We start from the raw sequence: 16,161 nt of genomic DNA on the forward strand, positions 1-16,161 counted from the left end.
GCTGTGCAGCCCTGCAGATTAGTTAACTGTTACACGTTCCTTGAACCCTGCGCAGGGCTCCCTCTGCCCCGTTGGTGTCATTATGTTAGCCGTTCACTTTGGGTGCCCGGTAATTTCATGAGTGAGGCAGTGGAACCTATACAACTAGGGCTAGCATGACGGTCTTTTGTTGGATCCGGTTGAAGGTAGGAGTGCCCATTTTCGCAGTAACTGTGTGCTCCCCTGTGGTTGGATTTGGCTCGTCGGTTACATTCAGCTTTCCTCCTGCACAAGCTATCCTCCTAGCCTTGGGGAGGGGGGGCAGTTTTGCTTCTTTTGGACTCTTGGAGTTCAAGGGAAATAGAGGCGTGTCAGCTCCCCAAGCTTGATAGCCACGTTGCTGCGCTTCATGACAGATGTTGAATGTCTCCAGACAAGTGCTGCTTGCAATTTTAGTTTACATTGGTTGGGTGAACACATCCTTTCACTTGCGGTCGGAGAATGTATATTATGTGGTGGATTTAGCATTTCATGTCCTGGGACACTGAGCGGTAAGCTTGCTAGCATTAGGACTAATGCTTCGTGAGTAAGGGAACCCCCAGGGGTTAGGTGTGCATGGCTAGGATCTGAGGGTAACCATCAAAGGCTTGCTTCCAAGGTTTGTGAAGTGGATCAGATGGGCCAAGCTGTGCTGCATAGCACCATGCATATTCTATAGGTCGCAGTTTGAATACTAGTTCCTATGCACAGTCACTGTTAGGTTCTGATTCCTACACGCCTGCACACCTTCGCATAAATTGTACATTCGGGACGCATGTTACACGTTCTACCGACACCTCCCTCGAGAGGTGATCACACATTCCAGCGTTTATTTTCCAACGGGCCAAGAGGGGCGAGTTGTGGGGCAGCAAGTTTCTTGCAGCAGGGAGCGCCGCCAGGCGGCAAGGACTTGGAGAGTATCTGGGATTTGAAGGTCCCGCTGGGTGCCTGCCACCTGGCCACTGCATGTTGTTGATGGTGATCTCCAAGGTCTTAGGAGGGGCCATGACGAATATCACCGGGGCTGATTCACAGGCAGGCGCGGTGGTCCCGACCTCATTCGTATGATGCTCCCTGTCGGGTCTGTCTAATGTTCATCTACAAGGGTTTTACATCAACAGCCTCTCTTCTCAGCCATACTGTGAGCAGTATGCAAGCGGTCTGTGGATCAGTAGGTTGGGGGGAGCACGTCCGTTCCGGGGGCTGTGACTGAGTCTTGGTGTGCCGCTTTGAGTCCTAGTCCTGCTTGCTGCAGGTCCGGATGAGGGTTGATTCATAATTGGTCGTGATGGATGAAGAGGCAGAACCCTGCGGCACACTCTGCTAAGCTATGTTACTGGCGAATTGTTTGACCTAAGGCCGAAGCGGGCGATTCCAGAGCAGGGCCAAATTGATTAGGCCAGGCAGCATGACAAAGGTCTTTTCGGCACTGGCAGAATGGTGCAGGCTGCTAAGTAGTGCCATTGCAGAACATAGATTTGTCAACATTCTTCTTGGAAATGATTATTAGCAGGAAGATATTGAACCATGGTGAGCAATTGGTTGTGGGTTCGTGCTCAACAGGAGTAAGGGAATTCCATTCTGTTCCATCAGGCTACGGGTACCGTCGATAGCACCAGAAACTGTAACGCTTCTATTTTTCGCCCGGGATCAGGCAGCCAATGTCATCAAACTTTGCAGCCAGACACTGAGTAGGCAAAGACATACTTGCGCTGGTGCAACGGGCACTCAGCAGTAGAGTTAGATGAGTGTCATCATACCCCGGTATAACGTCAGTGATAAAACGTAAGGTTGTGGCTACACACGAACAGGCACTCTAGGGCAGCTGGGGCGGGAGTGTGCCAGTGCCAAGAGGGTGCGGGTTGCCTGGTTAGGGCTGCTTGTTTGGAGGAAGCACTAATAAGGGTTGCCACAAGAGCACATTTTGCATTCATAGTAGGCTACATTGATACTTTTATGGCATGGTGCCAGTTGCTTCAGTTATGCGCATGTTCCTTGGCAGTGTTAGGAACATTTAGAATGCAATGTTGGTGGTTAGCCTGTTATCATGCTTTTCAGAGGTGTTTTAGCTTAGGCATGGCCAAGCAGGGGCTAGAGGCCGGTGGTCTGCCCTGGGATTCGTGTTAACAGGCAGGTGAAGCAGCAGAACTTAGAGGGGCTTGGGTCTGAACGCTGGTTCAAGGGCGGAGCCTGGTAAGCTCACTTAGTAGCCCGTCCTTGAGTTCGACGAAGCAGGCACCATTGATGTGAGTAACGGTAACGGGTAACTTCTCCCGCCCTCCAGCACTGGCTGGCAGCTATGCAGGTTGTGGAAGTGGCCTTCCAACGGGGGTGATTTGGTCCATATGATTGGGGGAATCTCCTGGGAAACATATTTGGGCTACAAAGTAGCAGGAGAACTATTGGCATTCCCTGTATTCAACATAGAGAGGTATTTATGCCTTGGTTCCCCCTGGGTCACGCTGTCCTGTCTGCTCCCTGGTATGCTAGCAGAAGTTTGGGAGGGCAAGGCTTCACATAGGGTGGTGACTGTCGGAAGGTGATGGTCATACTCCGACTAGTGCTAGACTCAGATAACTGAGGAAAGAGGAAGTAGAGCGGGCTTGTCAACTCTTAACTCCACCCGCATTGGCACTTCCTGGCAGGAGTGGCTTGTCATAGGTATTGTTCTTCAGCCAGGCAAAGGTAACATTGGACCATCGCCTATTTTTAGGTTTCAGGTCAATTCAGTCTAAATTCCACGGGGAGTTTTGAAAGGATGGGGGCACCTGTCCTGATGGGGCATGCTGGCCTCCGGCCCTGTATTGGTTAAAACCTGTTTTGGCTGGACCTGGGAGAAGCCCGGCAATCAGCAGGTTGTAAGTAAAAAGGCCTACCTTGGTGGGGGGCCCTGGTAGTGACGGTGGCCACTCCCTAGGCTGTGGAGGAGTTACAGGGCGATCCAGAGTCTGCACATACCAAGGAGTACATCATGCAGCAGCACCGCGGGGTGCTAAGCCAGGATACCCAGGGATGTTTTAGCGTTGTCCCCTGGAAGAACGACGGCGCCCCGTTAGCCGACAGGCGGTTGTGGGTCTGAGCAACCGGGGGCTGCCATGTATGCTCCGCCCACCCCTCACGGGGGGGGGGGGCGTGAGTAAGCAAGTGGACTGGGGGTCCACGGATGGGAGGGGTGGCCCCTCTCAATATTTGGTATACACCATTTGGCGTTGACCACGGTGTACTTTAGGCTTATCAGACGGGCAGGCGGCATAGGGGCTGGCCTGCCCTGGGTTCGCCCGTAAGATAACCCACCATGTGTGCATATTGGTTATGCTAATAAACCTGCAGCAATATTTCTCCACTTACAATACAGTGTCGTGTGGTTTATTTATGTACTTATGTGTTTTGTGACAACTGTTGCCGATATTGGCACTATGAATTTTTACACTCACTGTCCTGAATTCGTACCCATGCCAGCTGGTCATCCTACTCGCGACCTGCGGGCGAGAGTGGGGGGCGGGGATGAACGCGAAATCGTCACCTCCGGGGAATAGGCAATAAACAAGCCCACGAATGTCTGGTTAGATTTGCAGCCTGGCAATAATACGTCTCAACAGTGGCCCCGTGTGTAATTATTCCCCTCCTAAAATGGCGTCACGTCAAGGGCTGTGTACGTTGGTCCCAGCATGCCTGGCGCTTGTTGACTAAGCGTGGGGTGTTTTGAAGGCCGTCCCGCAGGCCAGAGGGTGATACTAAGATGAGCAGGTCCAAGGATGCCGAAGGTGAGCAGCCAGCGCCTTTATTTCTAGGAGAAAGCCGGGGCGAGAGGGAAGTCGGGCGAAAGGGAAACATGTGGCGGAGAGACATACGTGGTTCAAGCTGCCTGCATACAGCTTCAGTCTAATGTAGAGAGATCTTCTACCGTTGATTCACATTACGTGCTATCAAAAAAGATGTGTTGTGCTTGAAAAATGTTTCTCTCTGCACAAAACTGTTGGTTGTATTAGTAGGTAGACAATACTTTTGCAAGGAAAAGAGTGGCCCGAAGCTCGCCGTCACATCAGACGCGATTTTTTTTTTTTTTTTGGTGCTTTATTGCATGCTTTACATGTCGAAATCCTCTTCTCGCGAGTCTGTGCTATAACGCTACCCATCTATGTACACTGTAGCTGCAATGAAATGCTGTTATCTCGGGCACACATTTTTGTCCTACAGGGTCGGTGCTGTAACTCTAAGCATTTGTACATCTGGTGTCTCAAACGTTCTCTTGTATCGCCTAGTAGATTTCATTTACTCGCAGTGGGAGTTCGGGAATGTCAGGAATACGTTTCCTCTGGCTCTAAGGGTTCGATCTGATGCCAGGTATATATTTCGTCTATCTACAATTTGGTATGCAGTTATGCCTTGATTCATTGCTGGTGAGATAATTGAAAAATGAAAATATTGCAGTGTGTTTGCGTATAAACGTTTTAAAGTGCATTTAGTCCAGTCCTACTTAAATGAGGATTGTGGATGCCTCCGCATGACTTGACAAGAAGCTTTACTTTGCTCCATAAGCTGAACCATAAACTACGTGTATGCATTATTAATGTCATTTATTTAATTGGTTGCATTATTATTTATTTGATTGAATTGCTGCTTTTTAGCGACCTACTGCATAGCAAGCAGAATGCAACATTATTTAGATAAAGAATATATATTCCATTGTGTTACCAAGTACTCACATTTGGGGGGTCATTGTTCCAGTCTGCTGCTACCTGCCACGCAGCCTACCTGCTCTCTGTGAGGACGCCCACACCTGCACACCACAGCGTCTCCCTGCCGCCGCCGTATCTCTCACCTACACGGCCGCTGTGTGCAGGGAGACTACTGCTCCCAGCAACCCTTGCGGGCGGAACCCGCCCACGCAAGCAGAGCGCGCTGAAGGCGCATAAAGCCAGCGAGAGCCCCGGCAGAGCGGGGGTCATTGTTCCAGTCTGCTGCTACCTGCCACGCAGCCTACCTGCTCTCTGTGAGGACGCCCACACCTGCACACCACAGCGTCTCCCTGCCGCCGCCGTATCTCTCACCTACACGGCCGCTGTGTGCAGGGAGACTACTGCTCCCAGCAACCCTTGCGGGAGGAACCCGCCCACGCAAGCAGAGCGCGCTGAAGGCGCATAAAGCCAGCGAGAGCCCCCGCGACGCGGGATCGCGCGCGGGTCGGCGCCGGGCTAAGCCCGGGCTAAGCCCGGGCAAAGGGCGGGCCCTCTGAGGCCCTCAGAGGTCAACAGTGGTCGGGCGGGCCACCCATCTAAGCTGCCGTCACGGGGATTACCAGGTGAGAGAAACGAAAAAATGCCTATCAGTGGGAGGTGCCCTGTAAATCAAACCGGCAAATCGATAATGGCACATCCTATCATTCCTTCATCATTAGAAAGCATGCTGGATAATGCCTTTAATATGGTCGCAAATGAGATCGCGAGTACCGAGAGACGGATGTCATTGGGGCTCTTACGTACACACCCGGAGCCCGGGGACCCCAGTACAGATCACACCTTACCCCTATCTCCAACTGTGATAGTTACCAAGCCTAACACGTGTCATCCACCTACTATCACCCCCGAGGAGGAAGGTGACACTATCATCCTTGATTCTCAGCTTGACGTTACTGAATATGTCCCTATTCCCCAGGCACCCTCGAAAACTAAACCCACTGGAGGGACAAGGAAAAAAGGCCCAATAAAACAGTCAACTAACAAAAGGAAACCGGCCACATGCAACAAGGATCAACCCACACCACAGAGCATGTGGACTAGAGGGAAACAAAAAACAACAGAGGGTAGTAACGCCAGGACTGAACAAGCACACTTGGCTGAAGGACCGTTGAATACTACCCCCCCCAGAGATGGTATAAACTGTATTTGTACACAGACTGATCCAGTTAGTGAAAGTTCCACACTTAACAAGTCAAATGCTAATTTTATGGAAACCATTGTGGACACCATCTTTAAACAGCTAGAATCTCAAATGATCAAACAGTTTAATAATGTTTTTAAAAGACTAGATCGTATTGAAACCATGATCAAAAATGAAGATGCAAAAAGGAAGGGGGCTATTAGTCTTGACTTAACAAGGGGTGAGCGCTTCATTAAAGATCTAGAAGCTGCAAATAGGGGCACTCTGATTGAAAGACAAAATGCTTCTAATAAAACGACCACCCCTAGTACCATACCCAGAGGTGTTAACAAAGCTACAGAATCAACACCACATATTAGTCAGGTCAGCAATACGACAAATGATGCTTCCACTTTGTCATCTTTAGGGAGGAAGGCAGAACCAATACGCCATACCAGTCAGGCTAGTAATATGCCAAATGATGCCCCCACTTTGTTATCCACTGGGAGGAAGGTATCTGCTCCCATTGGACTAGATAAGGGCCATACACTTACTATTAGGCCAACAACGCATCCTGGGCCTGTCCTTCATCTGCCCCCCGACGCCTGCCCCTATGTAATAATTTTGGCAGGCGTACCACAGTTAAGAGAGGGGCAGAGCGAGTCATGGATGCAACTAAACAACAAATGCACAGACTGGCTATGTAAACACAAAGGAGTAGGCCCCAACATCATGAGAGAAATTCTAACCACTAGACGGGTGAGTTGGGTTGGGCCATCACCCAAGAATATAGAAGGGGACTGTATTGTCATCAACTTCAGAAATCCCTCTATAGTTAAATATATCCTTGGCAGTACTAACATGCGCTTCCCCCTTCCGAGTGACATAATTTCTCTGCAATTGGGCTATTTTTATAGACCGCATCATAGATTACTTAGCCGTTCTTTATCACCTCTTCCCTTACACAATAGGTATAGTGCATTGTCTGACTTGGGTACTCTGGACTGACCATCAACTATCTCCTTTGACCCACTGGGTAGAAATCAATCTAATATACTTGACCCAGCAGGGGATCTATTCTTGGATCCAACTAAAACGACTGCTAATGCTTCTAAGGCGGTCAAGGACAGGAGTTATGTCTCCCCCTCGGTAACATCTATCAATAACTTGACAATCCTGAGCTGGAATATAGCAGGTTTAAATACTAAAGTAACAAATGGGGATTGGGTGGACTGGGTCTCTAAAATTGATATCCTGATGTTCCAGGAAACCTGGTGCACCACTCCTTTGTTTTTTGATGGATACCGTTGTTTTAACCAAACCGCACTAATTCCTGCGTTAGGCAGACCAAGTGGGGGACTATCCATATGGGTTAAAATAGGCGCAGATATTAAAATTGAACCATTGGCAACACATGACAGGAACTTCCAGGCTTTGCTCTACATCAGTAGCGTTAGAATATGTTTAATAAATTTTTATAACAATGATTTTAAAACACATCCCAATATGAATTTTATTAGGTTGTTTAATTTTATCGACGATATTTTAGAGGGACAAAAATTCGGGAAACTCGATGGGATATGTGTAGGAGGAGATTTTAACGCACACATTCACCGACAAACCCCTCCTTGCAAAAGAGGCAAAGAATTATCCAACCATTTGGCCACAAGGGACTTAATTAATGTTATGGAAAAGGCCAACACTATGGAAAATAAATGTCCCGTGGCCACTTATGTCGGGCATGGGAGCGCATCCACAATTGATTATGTATTCGTGACCTCCGCACTTGTGGACCTTTTATTAGAGGCCAAAGTAGTTAGGTCTGTACACAGTGACCATCACCCGATTCTATCCACTCTGAAACTCCCCCTTAAGAGGGTGAACCGGATAGAAATAGGGGCAAAAAACCTAGTCGCATCGACAGACAAACTTAGGGTGGTCTGGAAGGGGATTGACAACAAGGGGGTGTTAGCCCGAGTCATCAAATCCGAACCAAGATTAGTACTTACCTGTTTATCTTTTGAGTGCCCAGATCATGCGATCATTGAAGCATTCACGGAGCTGTGTAGGACCATAAAAAAGGAGATATCTAAGCCAGTTAAAATCAACTCTGATACTAACCCTAGATGGTTCGATAACTCCTGTTCTAGAGCAAACAGAGATTTGAGAGCTGCCCTAAAAGTCGATCCACCCAACCAAATATTGGTGAGGTCCCTGAGGATCAGTTATAAACGTACCCTAAGAAGACGATCTGAAGAGCTATTAAAAACTCATTGGGAATCACTCGTACGTACTGCAGCAACAAAGGATGCTGCTGGGTTTTGGAAAGAGGTTAAAAACCTGAAAACGTTTGGTTCCAATATTACCCCCACAAATTGCAGTATATCAGGGGACGTATGGGTGAAGCACTTCACTAACATTTATTTGTCATCGACTCCTCCCACTGAAAATCGCCAACCTTTTAAGCTTCCAAATATTTTAATAACAGAAGTGGAGGATGCAATCTCTCAGAGCGCAGGAAATAAGGCGCCAGGGCCTGATGGAGTATCCATCGATTTAATAAAATCAGAGCCCAACCTATGGTCCCCATTACTGTGTAATGTTTTTAACAACTTGTCCATTACCTCACTGCCCGATACCTGGTCAATTAGTACAATCGTCCCTATTTTTAAAAAAAGGCGATAGACTCGACCCTGGCTGTTATCGCCCAATATCACTGATTGACAATACATTGAAGATTTTAGGCAGGGTCATTTTTAATAAGATCAGCACTTGGGCCGAGGAAAACAAAATCTTACACCCTTGCCAGCTAGGCTTTAGAAATAACGTAGGGACGGTTGAGCAGTGCTTGAACCTAAACCTAGTTTTAGATAAATATATTGGAGCAAAAAAATCCCCACTTTATCTAGGTTTTATGGATTTAAGCTCTGCCTTCGATTTTGTCAACCGATCTCACCTATGGACTGCTTTGCTGAGCTATGGTTTAGATGAATCTCTGGTCCAATTTCTGGCTTATCTACACAGAGATTTAAAGGCCCGTGTTCGCATCAATAATGATGGTGAGGTTTCGGACGAGATTTTAATTGGTAGGGGTGTAAGACAGGGTTGCGTCCTGGCTCCCCTACTTTTTATCTTGTATATAAATGAATTAAGCTCATCAATAGATAAACTAACCACTGATGTCCCGCTCGTCAATGGCAATCCTTTACCTGTACTTCTTTATGCCGACGATGCGGTACTCATAGGCCGTACACCTAATGCACTTCGCACTTTCATTTCAGGCTTTGTTTCTTTTATGGCCGACCTGGACTTATGTACAAATTTAAAAAAATCTTAAATAATGTCCTGTGGGCCAAAGAAACATAAAATTCGACATATAATGGCAGGGAATAATATCTTAGACAGCACTTGCACCTTCCCTTATTTCGGCCTGTTGTTTTCTGATTTTGGATCCTGGCAACCACATGTTGCCAGAGGGAGGAACAAACTGGGTAAAGCCATTAATTCTTTAATTACTTTACGCCAACCAAGGCACGCCGAGGTCACCTTATCTTTACTACAAATCTATAAAACCCAGTGCGTCCCTACAGGAACGTACGGCGCCGAGGTGTGGGGATACTCGAGCTGCACCAATCTTCAGGTAGAAGAAAATAAGTTCTGTAGGAAGGTACTGGGGGGAGTCTTCTCGGCTCCGTCATACGTATGCCACAGAGAATTGAACCTCCCCTACATAGAGGATTTTATAAAATCAAGACCCGCTCTATTCTGGTTAAAAATCTGGCGTAACCAAGCTGCCTCATTGACCCGCGATATAATCTCAGATTGTTTAAAATGTGAGCGGGTAAATTACATCCCTTGGCTTAAAGCGGTACAGGCGAGCTTAGAAAGCGTAGAAATGGGGCATCTTTTCTCAGCACCTGACACAATAAACCCATCACACAAGCTTATAGTGAAAAGGGCCTTATTCGACTTATATCGAACAAATAGAGAAAATATTGAATTTAGAAAGCCAGCCATCCTTGGGTACCTACACATACAAGAACATTGTACTAGGCCATCTACCAAACCCCAAGGTTATTTGTGTAAGGTATTGGGCAGATGGAATAGGAGCCTGTTGTTTAGATTTAGGGACGGGAGCGTGGTAAATTTACTTTGTTTCCCCCTAGGTTATTCCCATAACTTAAGAGACTTACCCTGTCCTTGTAACCAAGGTGGCAAGCAAAGTTTGATGCATTTTACACTGTTTTGTGGCTTTTATAAAAAATATACTAAATATTTTCTCATCCCTTATTTTAAAGCCAATGCCCTGACAGACTTTAAAGAGGCCTTTAGAACTTTGCGGACACTAAGCAATGAGGATGTAATTTATAGAGTCAGTCATTTTCTCCAAACTGCTGTCCGCTCCCGTGCCTCAATGAATACGATTTGAATTATGTCTATTATTTTAGATTTCTGTATAACGGCTTGTATATTATTTGTATGTTGCATTCCTGTTCTTTAGGTGTACGACAATACGTGTTGAACATATATTTTAACTTTTTAAACTATTCATTGGGATGATCTTTTTATAAATTTTAAAGATATATTTATTGAGCTTCTGATGTGAACAATCTGGACCTGGCCTGTTAGCTTTAGAAGTATCCTTTGCACATTTACACTTTGACTTTGCACTTTTGTATGAGAATATATGAAATAATTTTTATGTACTTTTATGGATGTTTCTAACATATCCGAATAAAGATCATTTGATTGATTGATACTCACATTTGTAAATGTATCTACCCTCTACGCAGGTTATTTGAAGTTAGTGGTTTTTGTACTGCTGGAGTAACATTGATCATTCAGTTGAAACTAGTTATTTCGATCATTTAAATATCAACGACAGATAATTAGAAATAACTAACTGTTGTAGAAGACATTTGACCTTTTAGGAAGGCAGGAAGTAGCATTGCAGTCAACTCATACATCACTGCAGGTAGATTGCCTGTTGGCGGTGATCTAACCCCTCTGGCACGAGAGGGCAAGGCAGTATCGAGTATCATTTGTTGTGTAATTTGATTGAACACTAATGTTCACTAATCTGCTGACCATAATAGCGTTGGCCTTTATTGACTACGCCATTGTTTATTAAAGTTCTAAGTGTGCCTTAGCATTATAACCCATAAGCCCCGAACCCTCTTCTGGATCGTCTCTGCCGTCCGTGGAATCCGAAGTAGAGGATAAATGATCATTTGGCTTGCTTCGACTAAGGAATTGGCACAAGATGCATAAGGGCAGTGCTTTAGGTGGCTGGGTCCCTCCGAGTCTTAGACCCAGTAGTAATTAAAAATGGATATTGAAATGGGTCCCTATCTAATCCTAATTTCATGTCCCCACCCTTTTTTTTTTTTAACACCTTTTTTATTGGTTTTTTTTTTTTAGATTTGTTGCGGTTCGTAATACATTCCGTCCTCTACATATGAGGCCATCCATAGCATACAGATCTAATGTTTACAATTATATGACAACAATTAAGGTTACAAGAGTATCGTCTTCCTTGGTATCCATTTGTATATCAATCAGTCATTTGTAGAGCACACTACATACCCGCGAGGGTCTCAAGGCGCTGGGGGAGGGTGGGGGGGGGGGGGGGGGGAGAACGCTACTGGCAAAACAGCCAGGTCTTGAGTAGCCTCCTGAAGGTTAGCAGGTCTTGGGTCTGTCGTAGGCTCAGTGGGAGGGTGTTCCAGGTCTTGGCGGCTAGGTGGGAGAAGGATCTCCCGCCGGTGGTTGTACTTCGGAATGGAGGGACGGTGGCGAGTGCGAGGTCGGTGGAGTGGAGCTGACGGTTGGGTATGGAGAAGGAAAGTCATCTGTTGAGGTAGGCTGGGCCGGTCTTGTGGAGTGCCTTGTGTGCGTGGATGAGGAGCTTGAAGGATATCCTCTTGTTTACTGGGAGCCAGTGCAGGTTTCTCAGGTGGGGGGTGATGTGGCTGTGGCTGTGGCGTGGTATGTCGAGGGTCAGTCGTGCAGAGGCGTTTTGGATGCGTTGCAGTTGTTTGATGAGCTTGGTCGGGTCTCCGGCATAGAGGGCGTTTCCGTAGTCGAGTCTGCTGCTGACGAGGGCCTGGGTGACTGTTCTTCTTGTATCTGTCGGGATCCACCTGTAGATCATGCAGAGGGTGTTGGAGGAGGAGGAGGAGACGGTGTTGACTTGCTTGGTCATGGAGAGTGTTGAGTCGAGGATGATTCCCAGGTTGCGTGCGTGGTCGGTGTGTGTCGGGGCTGCCACCAGGAGCCGTCCTAGGCTGAAGGGTTGGAGCCGAGGAGGAGGACCTCCGTCTTGTCCGTGTTCAGCTTCAGTCTGCTGATCTACATCCAGTCGGCGACGGCCTTCATTCCTTCGTGGAGGTTGGATTTGGCGGTGATGGGGTCCATGGTGAGGGAGAGGATCAGTTGAGTGTCGTCGGCGTAGGAGATTATGTTGAGGTCGTGCTGTCGGGCCATGTTTGCGAGCGGGGCCATGTAGATGTTGAACAGTGTCGGGCTGAGGGAAGATCCCTGGGGTACGCTGCAGATGATCTCGGAGGCTTCGGATCGGAATGGGGGGAGGCGGACGCTCTGGATTCTGCCGGAGAGGAAGGAGGTGGTCCATTCCAGAGCCATGTCTCGGATCCCTATGGCATGGAGGCGTGTGCGGTGGCAGACGGTGTCGAAGGCGGCGGAGAGGTCCAGGAGGATGAGGGCCGCGGTCTCACCGTTGTCCAGCAGGGTCATTATGTCGTCGGTGGCGGAGATGAAGGCAGTCTCGGTGCTGTGGTTGCTGCGGAACCCTGACTGGGAAGGGTCCAGGATTCTGTTTTCTTCGAGGTATCGGGTTAGCTGTCGGTTGACGATCTTCTCAATGACCTTGGCCGGGAACGGAAGCGGAGAGATGGGCCTGAAGTTCTTGAGGTCTCTCGGGTCCGCCTTGGGTTTTTTAGTTGATCTCTGCGTGTTTCCAGCTCTCTGGGAAGGTTGCGGTCTCTCTCGAGAGATTGATGACGTTGCGCAGATGGGGTGTGATGGAGCTGCTGGCTTTGTTGAAGATGTGGTGCGGGAATGGGTCTGACGGGGAGCCGGAGTGGATTGTGCTCATGGTTTTGATGGTGTCATCGATGCTCACGTTGGCCCAGGCTAGCAGGGGGTCGTGGTCGATAGTGTGCGGATAGTCTGTTATGTTGATGTCTGTTGGGGCTGTCTGGGTGTTGAAGCTGTCGTGGATGTCTGTTATCTTGCGGTGGAAAAAAGTGGCGAGGGAGTCGCACAGGGCTTGCGACGTCGGGATGTCGTTGGTGTTGGAGCTGGGGTTGGATAGTTCCTTACGATGTTGAAGCGCTCCTTGCTATTGTGTGCGTTGTTGTCAAGGCGGTCTTTGAAGGAGGTCCTCTTGGCAGTCCTGATGAGGTGATGGTGGTTGCAGCTGGCGTCCTTGTGGGCTGCGTGGCTGTCCGGAGTCTGTTCACTGTGCCATTTCTTCTTTAGTTTCCGGCAGGCTCGCTTGGAGGCTAGGAGTTCTGGGGTGAACCAGCTGGCCCTCTTGCTGGTGTCTCTGTGGGAGGGTTTCTTCAGCAGGGCTAGGGGGTTGGTGCAGTCGTCGATCCAGCGTCTGAGGCTGCGGGCAGCGTCGTCGGTGTTGGAGGGTTCGGTGGGTGGGTTGAGAGCGAGGGTTGCGTGTAGTTGGTCTTAGGTGATTTTGCTCCAGCAGCGGCGGGGATCTGTTGGGTGCGGTGGTGTGTGGTGGGTTTCTGAAAGGTGAAGTGAATGCAGCGGTGGTCGGTCCAGAGGAGTTCGGTGGTGTGGCTGAAGGAGACGTGTCAGCTTGAGGAGAAGACTGGGTCGAGCGTGTGGCCGGCGGAGTGGGTAGGCGTTGTGACGAGTTGCCTCAGTCCGAGGTTAGCGAGATTATCGATCAGAGTGGTGGAGTTGTTGTTGTTCTCAAGGTGAAAGTTCAGGTCTCCGAGGAGGATGTAATCGGTGGAGGTCAGGGCGTGCGTGCTGATGAAGTCGGCGATGGAGTCGCTGAACTGGGGTCAGGGTCCTGGGGGGTCTGTAGACGAGGGTACCTCTGAGGGTGGAGTTGGGGTCTGTGTGGATCTGGAAATGCATATGTTTGGCGGTGTTGAGAGTGTCGTCGGTGCTGGTCGAGACCCTGATGCTGTACTTGTGGACGATGGCGATTTCTCCTCCGACTCCGTTGATGCGGTCTCTGCGGGTGATCTTGTAGCCATCTGGGATGGCAATGGCGATGTCGGGTGCGGAGAAGTCGTTCATCCAGGTCTCTGTCAGGAAGGCAACGTCCGGGGAGGAAGTGTCGAGCAGGTCCCAGAGCTCGACGGCATGTTTGCGTGCGGAGCGGGTATTCAGTAGGATGCATCGGAGGTGATTGTGGCCTTTCTTGGCGGGTGGTTTGGCGGCTCTGAGGCTGGTGTAGCTGCAGTTCCGGCAGGCGAAGGGACCCTGTGTGCGTTTCGGGCGGCTTTGAAGCAGGTGTGGGTCCATCCGGAGTTGAGAGCGTGGAGTGTGCTGGCATCGTAGCGGCGGCGGTCGTTGTGGCGGGCGCGGGGACCACAGGTACTGGCGCTGGGCGCGTGCCAGGCGTGGGCTTGCATTAGGCGCGCCTTCGGCGTGCCAGCGGGTTGGCCGCACAGTAGCCGCCATACACGGGGAGGTGGGAGGGAGGAGCAGCTGGGAGGCGGAAGGCAGGGCAGGGGCAACGAATGGGCGGTCAGGGGGGGCGGGACGCAGCGGCTGGAGTGGGAGCGGTGAGGGGCGACTAAGGGAGCAGAAGGCAAAAGGGCACCGAATTACGGGGGCAACAAGGGAACAGAAGGCAAAAACGGGCACAGAATTACAGGGGCAACAAGGGAACAGAAGTCAAAAACAGACACAACCACGGGGGCAACAAGGGAACAGAAGGCCAAAACGGGCAGAGAAACACTGGGACAGCTAGGGGAACAGAAGGAAAAGAGGGCACAGACCAAATACAGGCACCGGGGGAAAACAGACAACCGCAGTCACAGACACCAAAATAACAATAAAGGCAGTACAATAAAGATACAGATGATGATACAAACCTACGGCCTGCCACTGGCCACCAGGGATGAGGCACAGGTGGTAGCTCGCGGGTGGAGGAGGGCCCCGAACTTTCTCAGCAGCGGTAGCTGGGGCAAGGACACACAGGCGGTGCTGTGCGGAGGGGGAGCGACCTACCTAATGGGGTCAAGGGTCACTCTCCTCACCGCGCAGCGGCTGACATATATGGGAAGGTGGGAGGGAGGAGCAGCTGGGAGGCAGGGCAGGGGCAGCAAATGGGCGGTCAGGGGCCGCAGGGGACTCAGCGGCGGGAGCGGTGAGGGGCGACTAAGGGAGCAGAAGGCAAAAGGGCACCGAATTACGGGGGCAACAAGGGAACCGAAGGCAAAAACGGGCACAGAATTACGGGGGCAACAAGGGAACAGAAGGCAAAAACGGGCACAGAATTACGGGGGCAACAAGGGAGCAGAAAAAAAAAATAGGCCCAGAATCACGGGGGCAACCAGGGAACAGAAGGCAAAAACAGGCCCAGAATCACGGGGGCAACAAGGGAACAGAAGACAAAAACGGGCAGAGAAACACGGGGACAGCTAGGGGAACAGAAGGAAAAGAGGGCACAGACCAAATACAGGCAATGGGGGAAAACAGACAACACCAGTCACAGACACCAAAATAACAATAAAGGCAGTACAATAAAGATACAGATGATGATACAAACCTACGGCCTGCCACTGGCCACCAGGGATGAGGCGCAGGTGGTAGCCTGCGGGTGGAGGAGGGCCTCGAACTTTCTCAGCAGCGGTAGCTGGGGCAAGGACACACAGGCGGTGCTGTGCAGAGGAGGAGCAACCTACCTATATATTGATCTCCTACACGAAAGCAGTGGAAAAAGACTTTGGCATATGTCCTACCTAGCTGAATGTCATGTCTACAATCATAAATGTATCATCCACCAACAGAAATTCAAATAATAAATCTGAGTCAAGTACAACAAAAACACAACAATAAAGAACTGAGCTACTACGAACTGTCTGTTTCAATTACCTGGCGGGATAGGCAGGGTGGATGGCCGCTGGACCGGGTGGGTGGGGTGGGGGGGGGGAGGGAGCAGAAGGGGGGGGAGGAGTGGGAAGGGGCGACGAAAAAATGGGAGGACGCGGTTCATGACCTCAGTAATACATCAGTCGTCAGTAAGGGTTGTAGATTGTATTTTAAAATGTTCTAATAAAT

At 49.5% G+C, this 16,161-nt stretch overlaps 1 protein-coding gene across 5 annotated transcripts in view; it reads left to right on the top strand.

The window, feature by feature from the left end:
- The first annotated feature begins 3,629 nt into the window (after window positions 1–3,629).
- Window positions 3,630–16,161, top strand: part of LOC146869515 (homologous-pairing protein 2 homolog) — a 139,871-nt gene continuing 127,339 nt past the window's right edge. For 2 of the 5 annotated variants that reach the window (XR_014961067.1, XM_085603493.1), the window contains exon 1: window positions 3,630–3,782. Coding sequence is in view for 3 of the 5 variants with exons in the window: in XM_085603493.1 (XP_085459619.1) it covers window positions 3,758–3,782 (25 nt within the window). In the remaining 2 variants the exon portion in view is untranslated. Of the gene's footprint in view, window positions 3,783–4,339; window positions 4,363–16,161 lie in introns of those variants that run through there. The other 3 variants (XR_014961069.1, XM_085603516.1, XM_085603508.1) reach the window with 3 other exon arrangements.

The sequence above is a fragment of the Triturus cristatus genome, chromosome 1_1, assembly GCF_964204655.1.
Source record: "Triturus cristatus chromosome 1_1, aTriCri1.1, whole genome shotgun sequence".
NCBI lineage: Eukaryota > Metazoa > Chordata > Amphibia > Caudata > Salamandridae > Triturus > Triturus cristatus.